This window comes from Bos indicus x Bos taurus, chromosome 5, assembly GCF_003369695.1.
Source record: "Bos indicus x Bos taurus breed Angus x Brahman F1 hybrid chromosome 5, Bos_hybrid_MaternalHap_v2.0, whole genome shotgun sequence".
In the NCBI taxonomy this organism is placed as follows: Eukaryota; Metazoa; Chordata; class Mammalia; order Artiodactyla; family Bovidae; genus Bos; species Bos indicus x Bos taurus.
This window is the reverse complement of record NC_040080.1, coordinates 12,237,836-12,253,443: the sequence shown is the minus strand read 5'-3', so window position 1 is coordinate 12,253,443 and position 15,608 is coordinate 12,237,836. Positions and strand designations below refer to the sequence as shown.

Genomic DNA, 15,608 nt, shown 5'->3' with positions numbered 1-15,608 from the left:
TTTTCCTATTAAAAAATTCAAGTATTTGTGCATTGTGGGGATAAAGCTTTACAAGTGAAGCTAAGAGTCTCCACAGACATTTCCCCCCAACCTTAGAATTTCCCCTTGCCTCTAACCATTGATGTTCAGATTTGGCATTTCACATGTAGGAATTCTTTGTATATTTTGTATACAAATCTTTATACATATGTTAGATTTTTTTTTCACCAAGAGTTTGGGTTTTCTTTTCATTCTTGGTATACTTTGTCATTTTGACATAATTGAGTGTATTAGTTGTTTTTCTTTATGTATTTTTGCCTTTTGTTTCTTAATTAAGAAGCCCTGCTGCTAAGTCGCTTCAGTCGTGTCCGACTCTGTGTGACCCCATAGACGGCAGCCCCCTACCTTTACTCAAATTCACAGGGATATTCTCTGTGTAAGTTTTCTTACACAGTAAGTTTTCTTCTAGTACTTTTAATAGTTTACAATTTTATATCTTTAATGTACATAGACTTTATTGCTCTGTACTGTGTGAAGTAAAGATGTAACTTATTTTTTTCTCAGGCACCAGTTGTTCAGACTCCATTTATTGAATGATTTATCCTTTTCTTACTGTTTTGAAATGTTACTTTCAGCATGTACTATATGCTCATGTATAATTTAGATTCTATTCTTGGGCCAGTTCTGTACAGTTTTAATCACTATAGCTTTAAAAGGCTTTGAGTCCTTTTGAGAAATCCCAGGGTTCAGATGTGGTTTTGGAGTCCAGGTTTTTTCTCCACGATGTCCAGTGGGTGTTATGCAGTGTCCTGTAATTGTGCATGTCATTTTCTCAGTGAAGTGTATGAATAATTACACTAGGTGAGGTACTTATAAGTGATAAGTGACCTCATATAAGATCATGCCAGATATTGCTGCTAAATGAGTTAAAGAGGGGGAAAAAAGACTTATTTTCAGAGTTTAAAAAAATTTTGCATTGTAAATAAAGGATCATGGACCTATAGTGTATCAATATCTTGCTATCTAGGGGACATCTTCCTTTGTTTTTCTGTTTCAGATTGTTTCTGTGGCGGTTGTGCCTTACTCTCCCGTTTGAATTATAGAGTTAGTCTGTCAGGTTATGTGAGGAGTCTTGTAGGGATTTTCATTGACACGTGGAGGAGCTGGAGGACAAACGACACATCAACAGTGTTTGTCTTCTCATCTGTGAACATGGATAACTTTCCTTTTGTTCAGCAAAGTTTTAGTTTTTACAAAAATTTCATGCACATTTCTATTAGATGCATGTCAGAGCATTTTTATGGTTTTGCTGCTATTGTGAACGGAATTGAAAAGTTATATTTTCCAACTGTCATTGCTGATGGACAATAAAGTGTCCGTGTTTATGTGTTGGTCTGTGGGTGAGTAGTTTGTTGAGTCTTGTCTTTGTCAGTTGATGACCTTGGATTTTCCAGTTAGAAAATGATATGTTGAAACATTGAGTTTTATCTTCTTCTTGCCAGTCTTTATGCCCCTTATTTCTTTTTTCCATTTGCTTGGTGCGGTTTCGGTGTTCTGTTCTGAGACGTGCTGGATGTTTTAGGAATGATGCTTACTGAGAAGTAAGTTGTGCTGTGAACAAATGCACCAGTCAGCAGATGCTGAAAGGGGAAATCCTCAAGTAGGGGCAGTGAAAGTGTCTGCGAGGGGAGATGTTTGCTCCTGCAAGAGCTAACGTGCAGTACTTTCCGTTACAGATAATGGCATGAGCTGTTTCTTCTGGGTTGGACAGCGAGGGCCTGATACTTCTGATGAGCCTTAAGCCGACTTAGAGCCATAGCACAGCCTCCCAGAGTTCCGTGTTTTGCTTTCTGCTGCATACCTTTCCCGGCTCCTGAACCCATCTTGCAGCCATGTATGGAAGTGCCCGCTCAGTGGGGAAGGTGGAACCGAGCACCCAGAGCCCGGGGCGGTCCCCTCGACTTCCTCGTTCCCCTCGCCTGGGTCATCGGCGAACCAACAGCACCGGAGGGAGCTCTGGAAGCAGCGCTGGAGGTGGCGGTGGGAAGACCCTCTCCATGGAGAACATCCAGTCCCTCAATGCTGCCTATGCCACTTCTGGCCCCATGTACCTAAGTGACCACGAGAACGCGGGTTCAGAGACACCCAAGAGCACCATGACCCTTGGCCGATCCGGGGGCCGTCTGCCTTATGGCGTGCGGATGACTGCTATGGGCAGTAGCCCCAACATAGCGAGCAGCGGGGTCGCCAGTGACACCATAGCGTTTGGGGAGCACCACCTGCCCCCGGTGAGCATGGCCTCCACCGTTCCTCACTCCCTCCGTCAGGCCAGAGATAACACCATCATGGATCTGCAGACGCAGCTCAAGGAGGTGCTAAGGGAAAATGACCTCTTACGCAAGGACGTGGAGGTCAAGGAGAGCAAGTTAAGTTCCTCGATGAACAGTATCAAGACCTTCTGGAGCCCAGAGCTGAAGAAGGAGCGAGCCCTGAGGAAGGATGAAGCTTCCAAAATCACCGTCTGGAAGGAGCAGTACAGAGTTGTGCAGGAGGAGAACCAGGTTAGTTCGCGTGTGTTCTGGCATAAATGAATCAGAGTTCATGCAAATGAAACGATTTTTCTCTTGGTTCATTTCTTTTCGTTTTTCCTGTTTTTCTTAGTACTATATTTTGCGCCCCCATTTCTTGGCCTTTTCCAGACTGGTCCTGTGCCTTAATTTTTTTCTGGTTACCGTGTCTGCTTGCTCATCATTCTTTCCCGTTTTGCTTCTCTTTCTCTTCCTGTCTTTTCTTTCAGCACATATTTTCTTTTTTCTGTTCTTGTGAGAATGTACTTTTGCCACGTGCTGTAAGATTTACCATGTGTGTGCATGCTTATCACTCAGTCATGTCTGACTCTGTGACCCCATGAGTCTGCCAGGCTCATCTGTGCATAGGGATACTCTAGGCCAGAATACCGGAGTGGGTTGCCATTCCCTCCCCCAGGGGATCTTCCCTACCCAGGGATCAAACCCAGGTCTCCCATATGGCAGGTGGATTCTTTACCATCTAAGCCACCAGGGAAGCCCAAGAATACTGGAGTGTGTAGCCTATCCCTTCTCCAGGGGATCTTCCTGACCGAAGAATCAAACTGGGGTCTCCTGCATTGCAGGTGGATTCTTTACCAGTTGAGCTACCAGGAAAGCCCAAGATTTATCATAGCAAATGTGTTCTTTTTTTTTTTTTAAAAAGTGAAAGTCGCTCAGTGTGTCTGACTGTTTGTGACCCCGTGGACTGTGTAGTCCATGGAATTCTCCAGGCCAGAATAGCTGTTCCCTTCTCCAGGGGATCTTTCCAACCCAGGGATCGAACCCAGGTCTCCCACATTGCAGGTGGGTTCTTTACCAGCTGAGCCACAAAAAGTCAATCTTAATAAAACCAGCACAAGGCAAATCTGTGTTGACAGTACCGGAGGACGGAAATTAATTTAAAAAGTTGATGATGTAAATATTTATTAAGTACCAACAGGGAGTAGCAGTTCTTTCTGTTGACGTTTATAAGAAAGTATAACTTCTGAATCTTTTTTAAAGAAAAATTCTTTAACTGGTCAAATTTGAGGATTTTAGGTGGAAGAAAAGCAGCTTGGTATGATTGGTTATGTATGAGATATAAATTAGACTTTCGTAGAAGTTGAATGTTAAATTGATGTTATTGAATTTATCCTTGAGTTAACTAGCCATCAATATACCTTTCTGTTGGTGCTGAAAATATGCCCATCACCAAGATGGTTTTTATCATCAACCAACCTGAAAAAGTCCATATTTACGAGGAAAAAAATTATCAGCTTACTTCTCTATTTTCAAATAATTCAGGCAGCTAATTGTGCCTGTTTTTAAAAGCTGTGTGGATAAAAAAGCAAATGACAGTAACCTTTCTAATTATCAAGCTACATTCAGAGGCAAAATCTTCGAATCTTTCGAAATGACTGTGGTGGGAACTTGGCACTTGAGTCCAGTGGACGTGAAACAGTGCACAGGGCTCTGGTGCCAAAAATACCATATGCGCTGAAGGAGGGTGAACGCCGCCTTATCTGGATTCCGCCCCTTGCCCTAATTAAACACCCGTGTTGGCAGGAACAGATTCTTCCTGCACCCACTATAATTACCACACAATCCTAAAATTGTATGACTTTGCTCCAAAAAACGAAGGGTGCAATTTTAAAGTAAAGTGAAACACAGCAATGAGATATAGAGAATTGAGAATGCTAATGAATAGATTACAGTGAGCCAGTCTGGGCCCTAATTAAACTCTGCATTCATCACACCCTCTGCAGTCCTCAGAGGTCAGAGATTTCCACTTTACAAAGAAGATTGGTTTAATAGGATTTACAGTAATTAAACAAATTTCCCCATTTCAGTTTGAGATTGGGGATTTAGATACATTCTGATGTTTGATCTGATTGGACCACAGAGATCTTGGTCTAGAATCCTATCAAATGAAAAAGAACACATTTGCTTAGAATTGCCTGATGTGTACAGTTATTATGAAGTCCTTTCAGAAGATTGTTTCAAAAATGAATACCCAGTTGTTTTTATGTTTCATACTCCTCTTGTATGAAAGTACTTGTAACTTTCAAGTACTGGTGGCTGGAGAAATGGAACAATATACGTTTTCACAGGAAAGGTCTTTTCTTTTTCTTAAATTGGGAATGAGGAAGGGTTTTGGTGTGTTTATTTGATGGAGAATAAAAATCCAGCTGTGATCTTGGTTGAACTACAAAACTAAGGCTTTGGATGATTTATATTTTTTAATTTTGTTCTTATCAGTATCTAATAAGATATTGTCATACTCCTTTTTTGCTTATAATGCCTTCCTGTAATATTCCTACATGTTGAGTTGAGTTGGAAGCTTATTTTGAAAATAATTGTTTTAAATCACTTTCATTGGCATTTTGTGTGATCAGAGTAACTTTTAAAAAATTACAGTGTAGCAGGTGAGTTTAATGTTTTGTTCTATTTTTTTTTTTTTTGCTTTTGGAGTTTGACTTTATTTGTGTAGACAGCAAGAGAGACTTACTATCTGTAAATATTTGCTTTGTCATTTGTTCTCACTCTTTGGACCCTGGTGACTATTAGTATTTTAATAATTTTAGGTTCTGCCTTGATTTGTCACATAGGGAAAGCCATTATTTGAATTTAAATCAGTTTTTCCATAAGGTTGCTAATTGTTTCCCTGTCATTAAAAGTCTGATTTGAAAATCTGAAATCTCTGTCTTGGACTGTTTAACTTTTCTTTCTCCTCATCCCGTTGTAACTTAGAGATGAATTATGAATGATTTTTCAGAGTACTGTGGATAAATCTGTATTACAGTCTATTTTTTCAGATAGATTTGATCTTTTCTGGTGTTCCAGAAATGAGATATATTAGAGGCACTGTGTGGGATGCCCTGAGAAAATTAAATGTAAGATAGATACGCTCCTTTTGGGGAATTAACAATCCTTTTGGGAAGCAGAATTTGTCCAGCTTATAGAAACAGAAGCTACCCGTCCCCTGGACTTTGTCTTGTGCAGAGGTACATGAATGGGATGGCAAATTGGTTTCCTGTAGAGCTGGTAAATTTGCTCACCTGGGATGTAGTGGAGTGTTATGAAAAACGATCCAGTGAATCTAATAAACAAAGTCTGTACAAATGCCCGATAAGGCTTATCTGTGAGGAGGTGGAACTTGCTGGAGGACTGCAGTGTCTCCTTCCCCTTCTCCCGTACAGTTCACAGTGCGGTGGCGTGTGGGACTTGCTCTCAGTGATGGAATTGGTTTTATGTGTCTGCTTATTTACACAGTCTTTGCAGGTGGCAGCTTAAATATGAGTTGGGAAACCCATTTTTTATTCTTTTGTGCCAAAGAAACCAGAAAGTGCACTTCGGGCACCCAGTTGTTGTAGTTACCCTGCTGTTGATCAAGGGAGGTCATAGTTCCATTTTACTTTGATATCATGTCACGGGTGCTCTGTAAGAGGCTTGGAGGGGCCCAGAGACCCTGCTTTCTAACAAGCGATTGGGTGGGGGGACTCTAAATAAGAGACCTGTGACATTTTACATATGCTCTGTGTATTCAACAGGCAGCTGTGAGGAAGGAAGTTTTCTTTCCCACCCTTTCTTTCTTTTGGGGTATTTTTTTTGGAAGGCCAGTCCTGGAAAAATGAGTGCCAATATGAAGGTTTTAGGTTCTGGCTGCATGGAGGAATGTATTTTCTCCCAGCGCTGTCTCCATCTGATGGACGAGTCAGCTTCACAGAACGGTGCTTGACCACCACTGGACCTGGTTCCTGGGAGGCCAGATTGCTGCTGACAGCGGTGTGGGTGCGCTGGGTCTTTGACCTCTGCAGGATGACTGCAGGGACTTCACTGGGGGTGGGATGGAGAGCCCCCCTCCTCCTGCCCTCCTCTGTTGCCGCTCCCTGCCTCGCTCCCTCCCTCTCTCCCTTTGTGACAACTTTATTGAGGTAAAATTTAATTGATCCTTTAAAAGTGTATAACTTCTTTCTTTCTTAATATGACTTATTCAGAGAAGAATTTGAGGAAAGGAACAGAAAGTTGCCCTAGGGAGGGAGGGAGGAAAGTTGCCCTGAAACATAACCAAAAAATTATTTAGGAGCAGCCTTTATTGCTGATCAGCAGAGAGGGCTGCAGGCAGGCAGGCAGGCAGGCATGCAGGAAGGGAGAGCGAGTGAGTTTGCGGCAGAAAGCCTGGAGTTATTTGGGTTACAGGACTGGAGAAGAAGGTGCACATCCATGAGATGTTTTCAAAGAAATCTTTGAATATAGATGATGAGGCAAGAGAGGACTCTTTTGAGAGTCCCTTGGACTGCAAGGAGATCAAACCAGTCAATCCTAAAGGAAATCAACCCTGAACATTCATTGGAAGAACTGATGCTGAGGCTCTAATGCTTTGGCCACTTGATGAAATGAGCCATCTCCTTGGGAAAAAACCCTGATGCTGGGAAAGATTGAGGAGAAGGAGGCAACAGAGGATGAGATGGTTGGGTGGCATCACTGACTCAGTGGACATGAGTTTGAGCAAGCTCCAGGAGATGGTGAATGGGACAGGGAAGCCTGACATGTTGCGTGCAGTCCATGGAGTCACAAAGTCAGACACAATTTAACAACTGAACAACAACAACAGTGGTGATGATTTTTGATTGAAACTGTGATTTTTAAATTTGTTCAGTCTGTGGGAGCTTTTTAATATCCATAACCCTAAATAAAGGACTTAACGTCTTTAAGAATCACTGCATACTTTAAAAATGGTCTTCTGGGCAGTGCTTGCACGTTATAATTTGTTGCTCAGAAAAAGAGAGCAGATCATCAAGAATTCCTTGACAGTGGGAATCTATATTCCTATTGCTTAAGTATTAGAAGGCAGTGTAAAATTCTGGGAGAGAGAGAGCTCAACTTTAAGAATATTGCCAGGCAATACATATGAAGCCATTCTCATGGAGATGGTTGTGTAACTTTCTGTTATGTACTTTGTGCTTGAGGCATACCCATTAAGCTTAAGATGAGGAACTGCTGTTGAGTACAGAGCCCAGGATATGTGCTTTCTCTGCTAAAGTTCCATTGTGTATCTGTAGACCTGTTGTTTTGTATGTTTCATCTTGACTTGGTTTTTAAATTCTCTGAATGGTAAAAAAGAGAAAATACATACTTTTATTTTCTGATACTGCCAGCATAAGATACAACAAGAGGTTGTTGCCCACCAGTTTATCACACACACTTTGCATAAGGTTAATCTCTTAAGTTTTCCTCCATGCTGTAAAATTTTGTGATTAAGAACTTCATCCTTTGTTCCACAGCATCTTGAAAGCATAACAGAAGGAAACGGTTTTTCAGGTTAAGGTTCTTCGTTATTTATGTTGAGTTCTTCCATGTTTTGTGAAATTCAGGAAGAGATATGTGTCTGTAACTCAGGTATACTCATTGTTAAAAAATATCAATAATGGTACGTTGTAGTTGATCTGTTTGAGGCAAAGAGTTTTGGACAGTTATTTATATGTGTGTTATTCTCTGTACACCAGTTTCATTCCTCTTGTTGATCTGAGATAGTGGTAATAAAATGAAAGCAAAATTGCTTTGATTAGCTGTTCACAGATAAATCTTTGTTTAAGCACAGTATTTAAAATTTTTTATTACACAATTGCACTGTTTACATTATCAATATCCTGTAGTATTCACTCTATTTCAAAGGACAACATTCTTTGGAGCTATGTGAAAACTTGTGTGGGATTTAAAATCTGCTGAGAAAGTAGAAGAACATGTTCAGAAAATGTTCCCAGTTTCGATTCTCTTTCGTAGATTTGATAATCTGAGTAATTAGCAATGTATTCTTGCCACATGGCTCATCATGGGCACAGGAACTTAAATAGGTGCCAGATTCCTAGGACAGAAGCATACTTTAATGAGCTCCAGTCTTTTCTGTCTTGTGATTTCATGAAGTGTATTATTTCTCTGTGAAAACTTGCTGCCCATGGTACAGAGCATTTTCAAGAAATGAGGCAGGCAGAAGATAGTCTATTTAAGTTGTATTGGATGAATTCCTGAATTTCTTTTGGCGTTTTTGGTGATAGGTGCTTGTTTTCCAGAGTAGCACATTGGTTTTCAGTTGTTCGAAAGTCATGGGTGCATTGGCTGCCAGCATGGTTTCAAGGCAGAAGGCATTTTTTAGATTTGGGGTAGAGAGGGCCCGGGATTGCTAGGTACCCTGCGATGCTTAGGGCAGTCCTGCTCTGGAAAAGTCTCCCTCATTCCAGGTGGTTTTCAAACATCTCACCCAGAAATGTGTGTAGATGAGAAAGCTGTTTTTAATGACCTGAACCCATTTCTAACTACATAAGTGTGCGTAAATGCATTAGCATTTCTGGAATAACTTCAGTATACACTGAACTTTTCCAGCACTGGAACTACTGTGTAAGTTGATGGCAGATAGTCCTTTTTTTTTCTTTTACAGTAAATGTGATGTTTGCCGTTAATTTTTAAAAAAAATTTTATTGTACTTTGTTTTGTTTGGAACTTGACGTAGAGTTTTTATCATTTTAGAAAAGGACTTCAGCATTGCATTGTTGACCAGGACGTCCACCAGTCTCTCTGTGCATGTGCCCATGTCTTTTGGTGTGGCCATGTCTCAGCGTTTGACCTGTTAACATGCATGTTTGTTTCTTATAAAACTTTTCTTCTCTCTTTCACAGAGCATTATATTAATTTTTTGGATTGCCTGTGAGAGTAGGCTTATTTATCTATGAATTTTATTTTGAGATAATAAAGGACACATTACAAAATATTTGTTAGAAGAAGAGGGATGGGTGGCATTGGGTCTGATGAGCTTGAGAATTGCTGGTGTAATGGATAGGACACCCCGTCTAGAAAAGGAGACTTCTCGTTCTCATTTCTGTCCTGGCTCTGCCAGTCAGTAGCTGTGCGACCGTGGGTACATTGTGTAATCTTTTTGGGCCCGTTTTCTCATCTGTAATCCCCGGAGGGATTCTTTCTTTCTTGTACAGTTATCTGACTTGTTTTGACCAGTTTTCCTAATGGAATTCTCTTGAAGAGTCTCTTCATTTTTATTTTAATGCCCTAGTTCGAGATTGACTCACATAACTGAGTTAGGCTTTTCTGGGAGTGAGAAGTACTTGACAATCGATCTCCTTTTCAAGATAGGCAGCTTGAAACCAGGGCTTGCATATAAAGTGCAAAGAGCTTTCTTGGAGTTTAATGAGTTGTCACAGGGAGAAAATGCTTTTATGATTGTTGTGATAATGAAAGATTAAAGGAGATACTATGTATAAAATCATGGATAAGACTAAATGGCACAGTAGGTATTTGTTGTTGACTTGCTAAGCTGTGTCTGACTCTGTGATCCCATGGACTGTAGCCCGCCAGGCTCCTCTGTCCATGGGATTCTTCAGGTAAGATCACTGGAGTGAGTTGCCATTTCCTCCTCCAGGGGATCTTCCCAACCCAGGGGTCGAACCTTCATCTCTTCCTTGGCAGGCAGATTCTTTACCACTGAGCCACCTGGGAAACCCCATAATAGGTAATAAATGTTACTTAGAATCAAGTCAGATATTTCTTAACTTCAGAGACTACTGTACAACATTTTTTGAAGTATGGCATGTATCTTACAGTCAGCTGCGAAGAGGGAAGCAGTAGCCTGGGACCTGAACAGTGTTGCTAGAAAGTGGGTCACAGTAGATAAGAAGTCTCCTTTGGATAACTAATCACTACCAGTGTAACCTTAATATTCCTGAAGGAGTTACCAGGAACATAGAATAGGGTAATTAGCTCTCAGGATTTTCAGTTACAGTCTTATCCATTATTTAAGATTTTTATTTCCACAGTGACTCATCCATGAATTATAGAGTGCTTTCCCAAAAGGAATGTAATATTGCTGGAAATAATTTTTTTACCACTCTATTTTCTCTCTGTGGTAAGGAGTTTCTGGCTGGTTAGTTGGACCTAAAACCCTCTGTAAATAATTTAAACTGTGTGCCTTTGTATGAAGAAGACTTAACCTTTACGAAACGATGGGGAATTCTTGAGAAGGGGCAACACAGAATGTTTATATTTACTCATTGTGTTTATTTAAAACTATTTCCGTGCTGTCGTCTTTTTTCTAGCTGAAATTTTTGTATGTCACGAAAAAGTGCTCTTTGCTTACATTATCTCTGTTGTTACTTCGCTGACATAAAAAATGTCACCTTGCGTCTGATGTTCTCTTTGGTTTCCGTGTGTCATCTGTTGTACCTTTAAAAGTAGTGTAGTAGTTTTGTCAGTGAAAATGAAGCCTTACCGTGACACTGTTGTCAAACACGTCTCTGAGTACTTCTAGAAACCTGGTGCACGTGTTAATAATAACTGCTTTTATGGAGCATTTGGGCCCCCTTGGTGGCTCAGCTGTAAAGAATCCGCCTGCCAATGCAGGAGATGAGGGTTCAGTCCCTGGGCTGGGAAGGTCCTCTGGAGGAGGAAATGGCAACCCATTCCACTGTTCTTGCCAGGGAAATCCCATGGACAGAGGAGCCTGGCGGGCTGTATAGTTCATGGCTTGGCAAAAGAGTTGGAGATGACTTAGCAAGTAAACAAATAGAGCATTTACAAATACCATACTAGCTTCTTTTGTATGTTATTTCTAATTCTAACAGCCCTCCTCTAGGGAAGTGATACTGTCCTTACTGATGGGTGAGGAAACTACAAATCAGGAAAGTACTCTGTGCACATCTCACATCTGGGAAGTGACACAGCTTCATCTCTCTGGTTACAAAGCCCAGTAAAATGCCATGGTGGCATTTTCAACTAAGAACGGCTGAGTGAAATGCAAATACTCATTTAAAATATTTATTGAAAAATTAATGTGGGCAGTCATTTATTAAGTATGAAAGTAAAAGTGTTAGTTGCTTAGTCATGTCCGACTCTTTGAGACCACGTAGACTGTAGCCCACCAGGCTCCTCTGTCCCTAGAATTCTCCAGGCAAGGATACTGGAGTGAGTTTGCATTTCTTACTCCAGGGGAATTTCCTGACCAAGGGATCGAACCTGGGTCTCCCACATTGCAGGCAGACTCTTTTCTGTTTGAGCCACCAGGGAAGCCCATTAAATGTGAAAAAGTACATTAAGATTCCTATCTGTTTTAGTTGGAGGAGGAAATACAAGAATGGATGTTAGCAGAGGATCCGAAGGCTTCTGGGAAGGAGTTAACATTAAGTTAAGAGAAGGGACCGAGGAGAGACACAGGTGGCCAGCTTAGCAGATGCTGAAGATTGACTTGATTAGCTTACAGATCAGCAGGTGCCGGTGATAGCGATCACTACTCTTGTTTCAACTAGGCAGAAAGCTTTAGGTTAACAATTCCTAGACTTGGGTCTTACACACCAGTTAAATAAGAAATGAACAACAGCTACACTCCCTGCAAAAAAGCGGGAAGGGGGCAGACTTGGCATGGGATTTTCAAATAAAGACAATTAAAAAAACTTAAATGACCCCATACTCTTAGCATCATTTTATAAGATGAAAAACACTGTGATACCAAAGGAGTTGAAATTGCATCATCACAGAGTAGAGGACAGTCCTCCCCAAGAAAATACAGCTTTTAAGTTTGCCGTGATGACTTTATTAAGGACTGATGGAAACCTGGTCATTGATTTGCATTTAAAATGCACTGATTTACACCAGGAGTTTTGTGTCACAGCCTGTGGGCCAAATCCTGCCCACAGGATTCTTATATCCCCTGCAAGCCAAGAATGATTTTTACATTTTTAAGTGATTTTAAAAAAAAATCAGAAGAGTGATGTTTTGTGAATGTGAAAAATTACATGAAATCTAAACCTCAGTGTTCATAAACAAAGATTGATTGGCACACAGCCATGCTTATTTATTTGCCTGTTGTCTACGGCTGCTTCCCCACTACAGCGGTGTAGTTGAGTAGTTTTAAACAGAGCCCATGTGCTCCGGTAAACCCAAGGTATTTCATCTCGCCACTCACAGGGAAAGTTTGCCAACATCTGGTCTACATAGCAGGATAAGTAGTGATAACTCTCAGCTACTGCCACTCAAAGTGGTAATGGTTGTGTAGTGTTTGCTAAGAAGCAGGCCCTGTTTTATGTGCTCTGCTTGCATTATCATCATAGCAATCTTTTGGAGGTAGGTACTGTTATCTATCTATCTATCTCTGCTGGTTCTTAGTTGCCGCACCTGACCAGAGATCGAACCCCAGCACCCTGCACTGGGAGCTTGGAGGCTTAGCACTGGACCACCAGAGAAGTCCCTGGTGGAAGTCCCTGTTGTCTTTATTTTACTGATGTGGAAACAGAGGCTTAGAGGGAACACAGAACTTGCCCAAGATCACACAGCTGTAGAGTGTCAAAGGCAGGATTCAAGCCCAGGTGTGCTCCACGTCTGTGCTCCTTCCTGCTAAACTAGGTGGTCACGAAAAAGAAGCAAACGGCACTTCATGACGCTGCATGCATGCTTCACGTTTACTTTAATTCTTTCAGGAACAGAGGGAAGTAACCTTGTGCTGTAGCTGATCACACGTTATCAGTGAGGAGCAGAATGAAGTCAACAGTGATGGCTTCATTATTCATGAACTTTTTGGTTTGACTCATTAGATTTTTCCCAGAGGTTTGTTGATTGAAATGGTCTACTTAGTTGACATCCTACTTACTGAACTTTTGAGCAAGTGAAGGTCATTTCTGGACCATATTGTCTAATTTTTGGTATAATTAGAATAATAACTATAAACTTGGAGAGTAACTGTGTTCTTCACTGTCATAAATATTTATTATATTTTGTTTTTGAGAGAAGGTATACCTCCCAGTGAAAGTTGCTCAGTCGTGTCCGACTCTTTGCAACCCCTTGGACTATACAGTCCATGGAATTCTCCAGCCCAGAGTACTGGAGTGGATAGCCTTTCCTTTCTTCAGGGGATCTTCCCAGTCCAGGGATCAAACCCAGGTCTCCCACATGGCAGGTGGATTCTTTACCAGCTGAGCCACAAGGGAAACCTCCCAAGCCATTGACATATGCAGATATATTTTAATTAAAAACTATAGTGGTATTTTTGATTTATTTATTTATTTGGCTGCCCTGGACCTTAGTTGCGATATGAGAACTCTTAGTTGTGTAATGGCTTTTTAAAAATAGAATAAATATGGCTTTGCAAGCCAAAGTCTGGAAAAAAAGAGAGTTACCAGCAGGTGGATATCTAGGTGAATCTATTCTAGAGGAAATCACTGTTTTCCTTTTAGGGAAGAAGGCTCTGAAGGGAGGAAGTGAATTTTGAAAAGCCACTTGAATGAGGAAAGGAATATTAACAAGTAAGGGACTAGTGACCAGTTGTAACTTCACAAATACTGTATTATATTCAAAAGCAGCTTTTATACATTCTGTCGTGCATCATGCTTGGTCGTGTCTGACTCTTCAATGACCCTGTGGACTGTAGCCCGCTGGGCTCCTCTGTCCATGGGATTCTCCAAGCAAGAATATTGGAGTGGGTTGCCATTTCCTCCTCCAGGCGATCTTCCTGATCCATAGATTGAACCTGAGTCTCCTGTGTCTCCTGCGTTGCAGGCAGATTCTTTAAGTAAAGAGAGACCTAGTGGCTACACTTGAGTTAAACATCACCTGTATTTTGAGATTTTTAAAATGATGGTAACTAACACTCAAGTGTTGTGATCTCCTGTAGCCTAGACCTCCTTGTCCGAGATCAATTTTAGCAGGCCTTCGGTCCATAGAGAAGATGGGTCTGACGCTTCAATAAGGTCATTTTTTCAAATCTTTTAAATTGCTCAGTGATACACCTTTTTACAGCTGGTGTCCCCAAGTGGAGATCCTGGTGCTCTGCAGGGCTTAGGGTGTGACTGGGGTCTTTGGATGGGGTTAGGTGGTGGGTGGGGCAGTCGTGAGAGGTTGATCTTTGACTTGGGGTTGACTTTTACTCTCATATTTGGAAAGTTGCTTTCTTTTTTCATTTTGGGCCAATGTTTATTGGCTAGAACTATAATGCAGATAAAACTGCCAGTCACTTTTATACTGGGGGACATTGAATTTGTGCAAGTGTTGACTTGTTCTGATGTTTGGGCGTGGGTGGTTTCCCTCCACTGTATTGTTGCTCTTCCTCATGGCAAGGCAAGAGTTCCAGTGTTGGTGGGGTTTCTTCCTCTTAGCCATTCCATACGTGAAGTGAAAGTGAAAGTTGCTCAGTCGTGTCTGGCTGTTTGTGACCACAGGGACTATACAGTCCATGAAATTCTCCAGGCCAGAATACTTGTGTGGGTAGCCTTTCCCTTCTCCAGGGGATCTTCCCAACCCAGGATCGAACCCAGGTCTCCTGCATTGCAGATGGATTCTTTACCAGCTGAGCCACCAGGAAAGCCCCAAAATACCGGAATGGGTAGCCTATCTCTTCTCCAGCAGATATTCCCAACCCAGGAATCAAACCAAGGTCTCCTGCATTGCAGGCGGATTCTTTACCAACTGAGCCAAGAGGGGAAGCCCTTATTATTCCATCCATAATTTGACCCCAATCATTTTGAAAACTGTTGCTTATTACACGCATTAGCTGGAATTAGAATCTAAAACCCAACCCTGCCCAGGTTGAGCTGGCATGTTTTAGTCCTTGAGAGCTGCCACCACCTCTTCTTCTTGTGACAGATGGCTTCCCCTCCTGGTTGTAATCCGCTGCTGACTTTTTTTTCCAAAGAATGAATGCCGTGTGTTCCCCATGTTGGCTGTGATTTTTTTCCTGCCCACTCATTGGTTTCAGAGGAACTTGAAATTGGATGTACTTGCTGTTGGCATTTATGGCAGGAAGTAGATACAACTGTGGCTCTCTTTGTCAAGTGTTCATTTATTAGAAGCATTGTCGCTTCCTAAAATTAAACATCATTTCTTTGTCCTACCAAGAGTAAAATGAGTTTTATTACTTTTTTTTTTAAGAATATACTTTTCACTTGATGTTGTATAGTAAATATTTTTTGTGGCCAATTTACTACAAAACAGACTTTAAAATCTAAATTTCACATACTCAGAAGATTTATATGAGTATATGAGACTGCATTCTGTTTGTCAAGGATATTGAATGACTAGATCCAGTTGTACTGG

General features: G+C 41.2%; 1 protein-coding gene across 12 annotated transcripts in view; it reads left to right on the top strand.

The window, feature by feature from the left end:
• The window catches only part of ERC1 (ELKS/RAB6-interacting/CAST family member 1), a 268,320-nt gene that overhangs the window by 21,347 nt on the left and 231,365 nt on the right, over positions 1–15,608 (top strand). For all 12 annotated transcript variants that reach the window (XM_027540950.1, XM_027540947.1, XM_027540951.1 and 9 more), the window contains exon 2: positions 1,716–2,540. In XM_027540950.1, coding sequence (XP_027396751.1) covers positions 1,872–2,540 — 669 coding nt within the window. In that variant the 5' untranslated portion in view covers positions 1,716–1,871. The remainder of the gene's footprint in view (positions 1–1,715; positions 2,541–15,608) is intronic.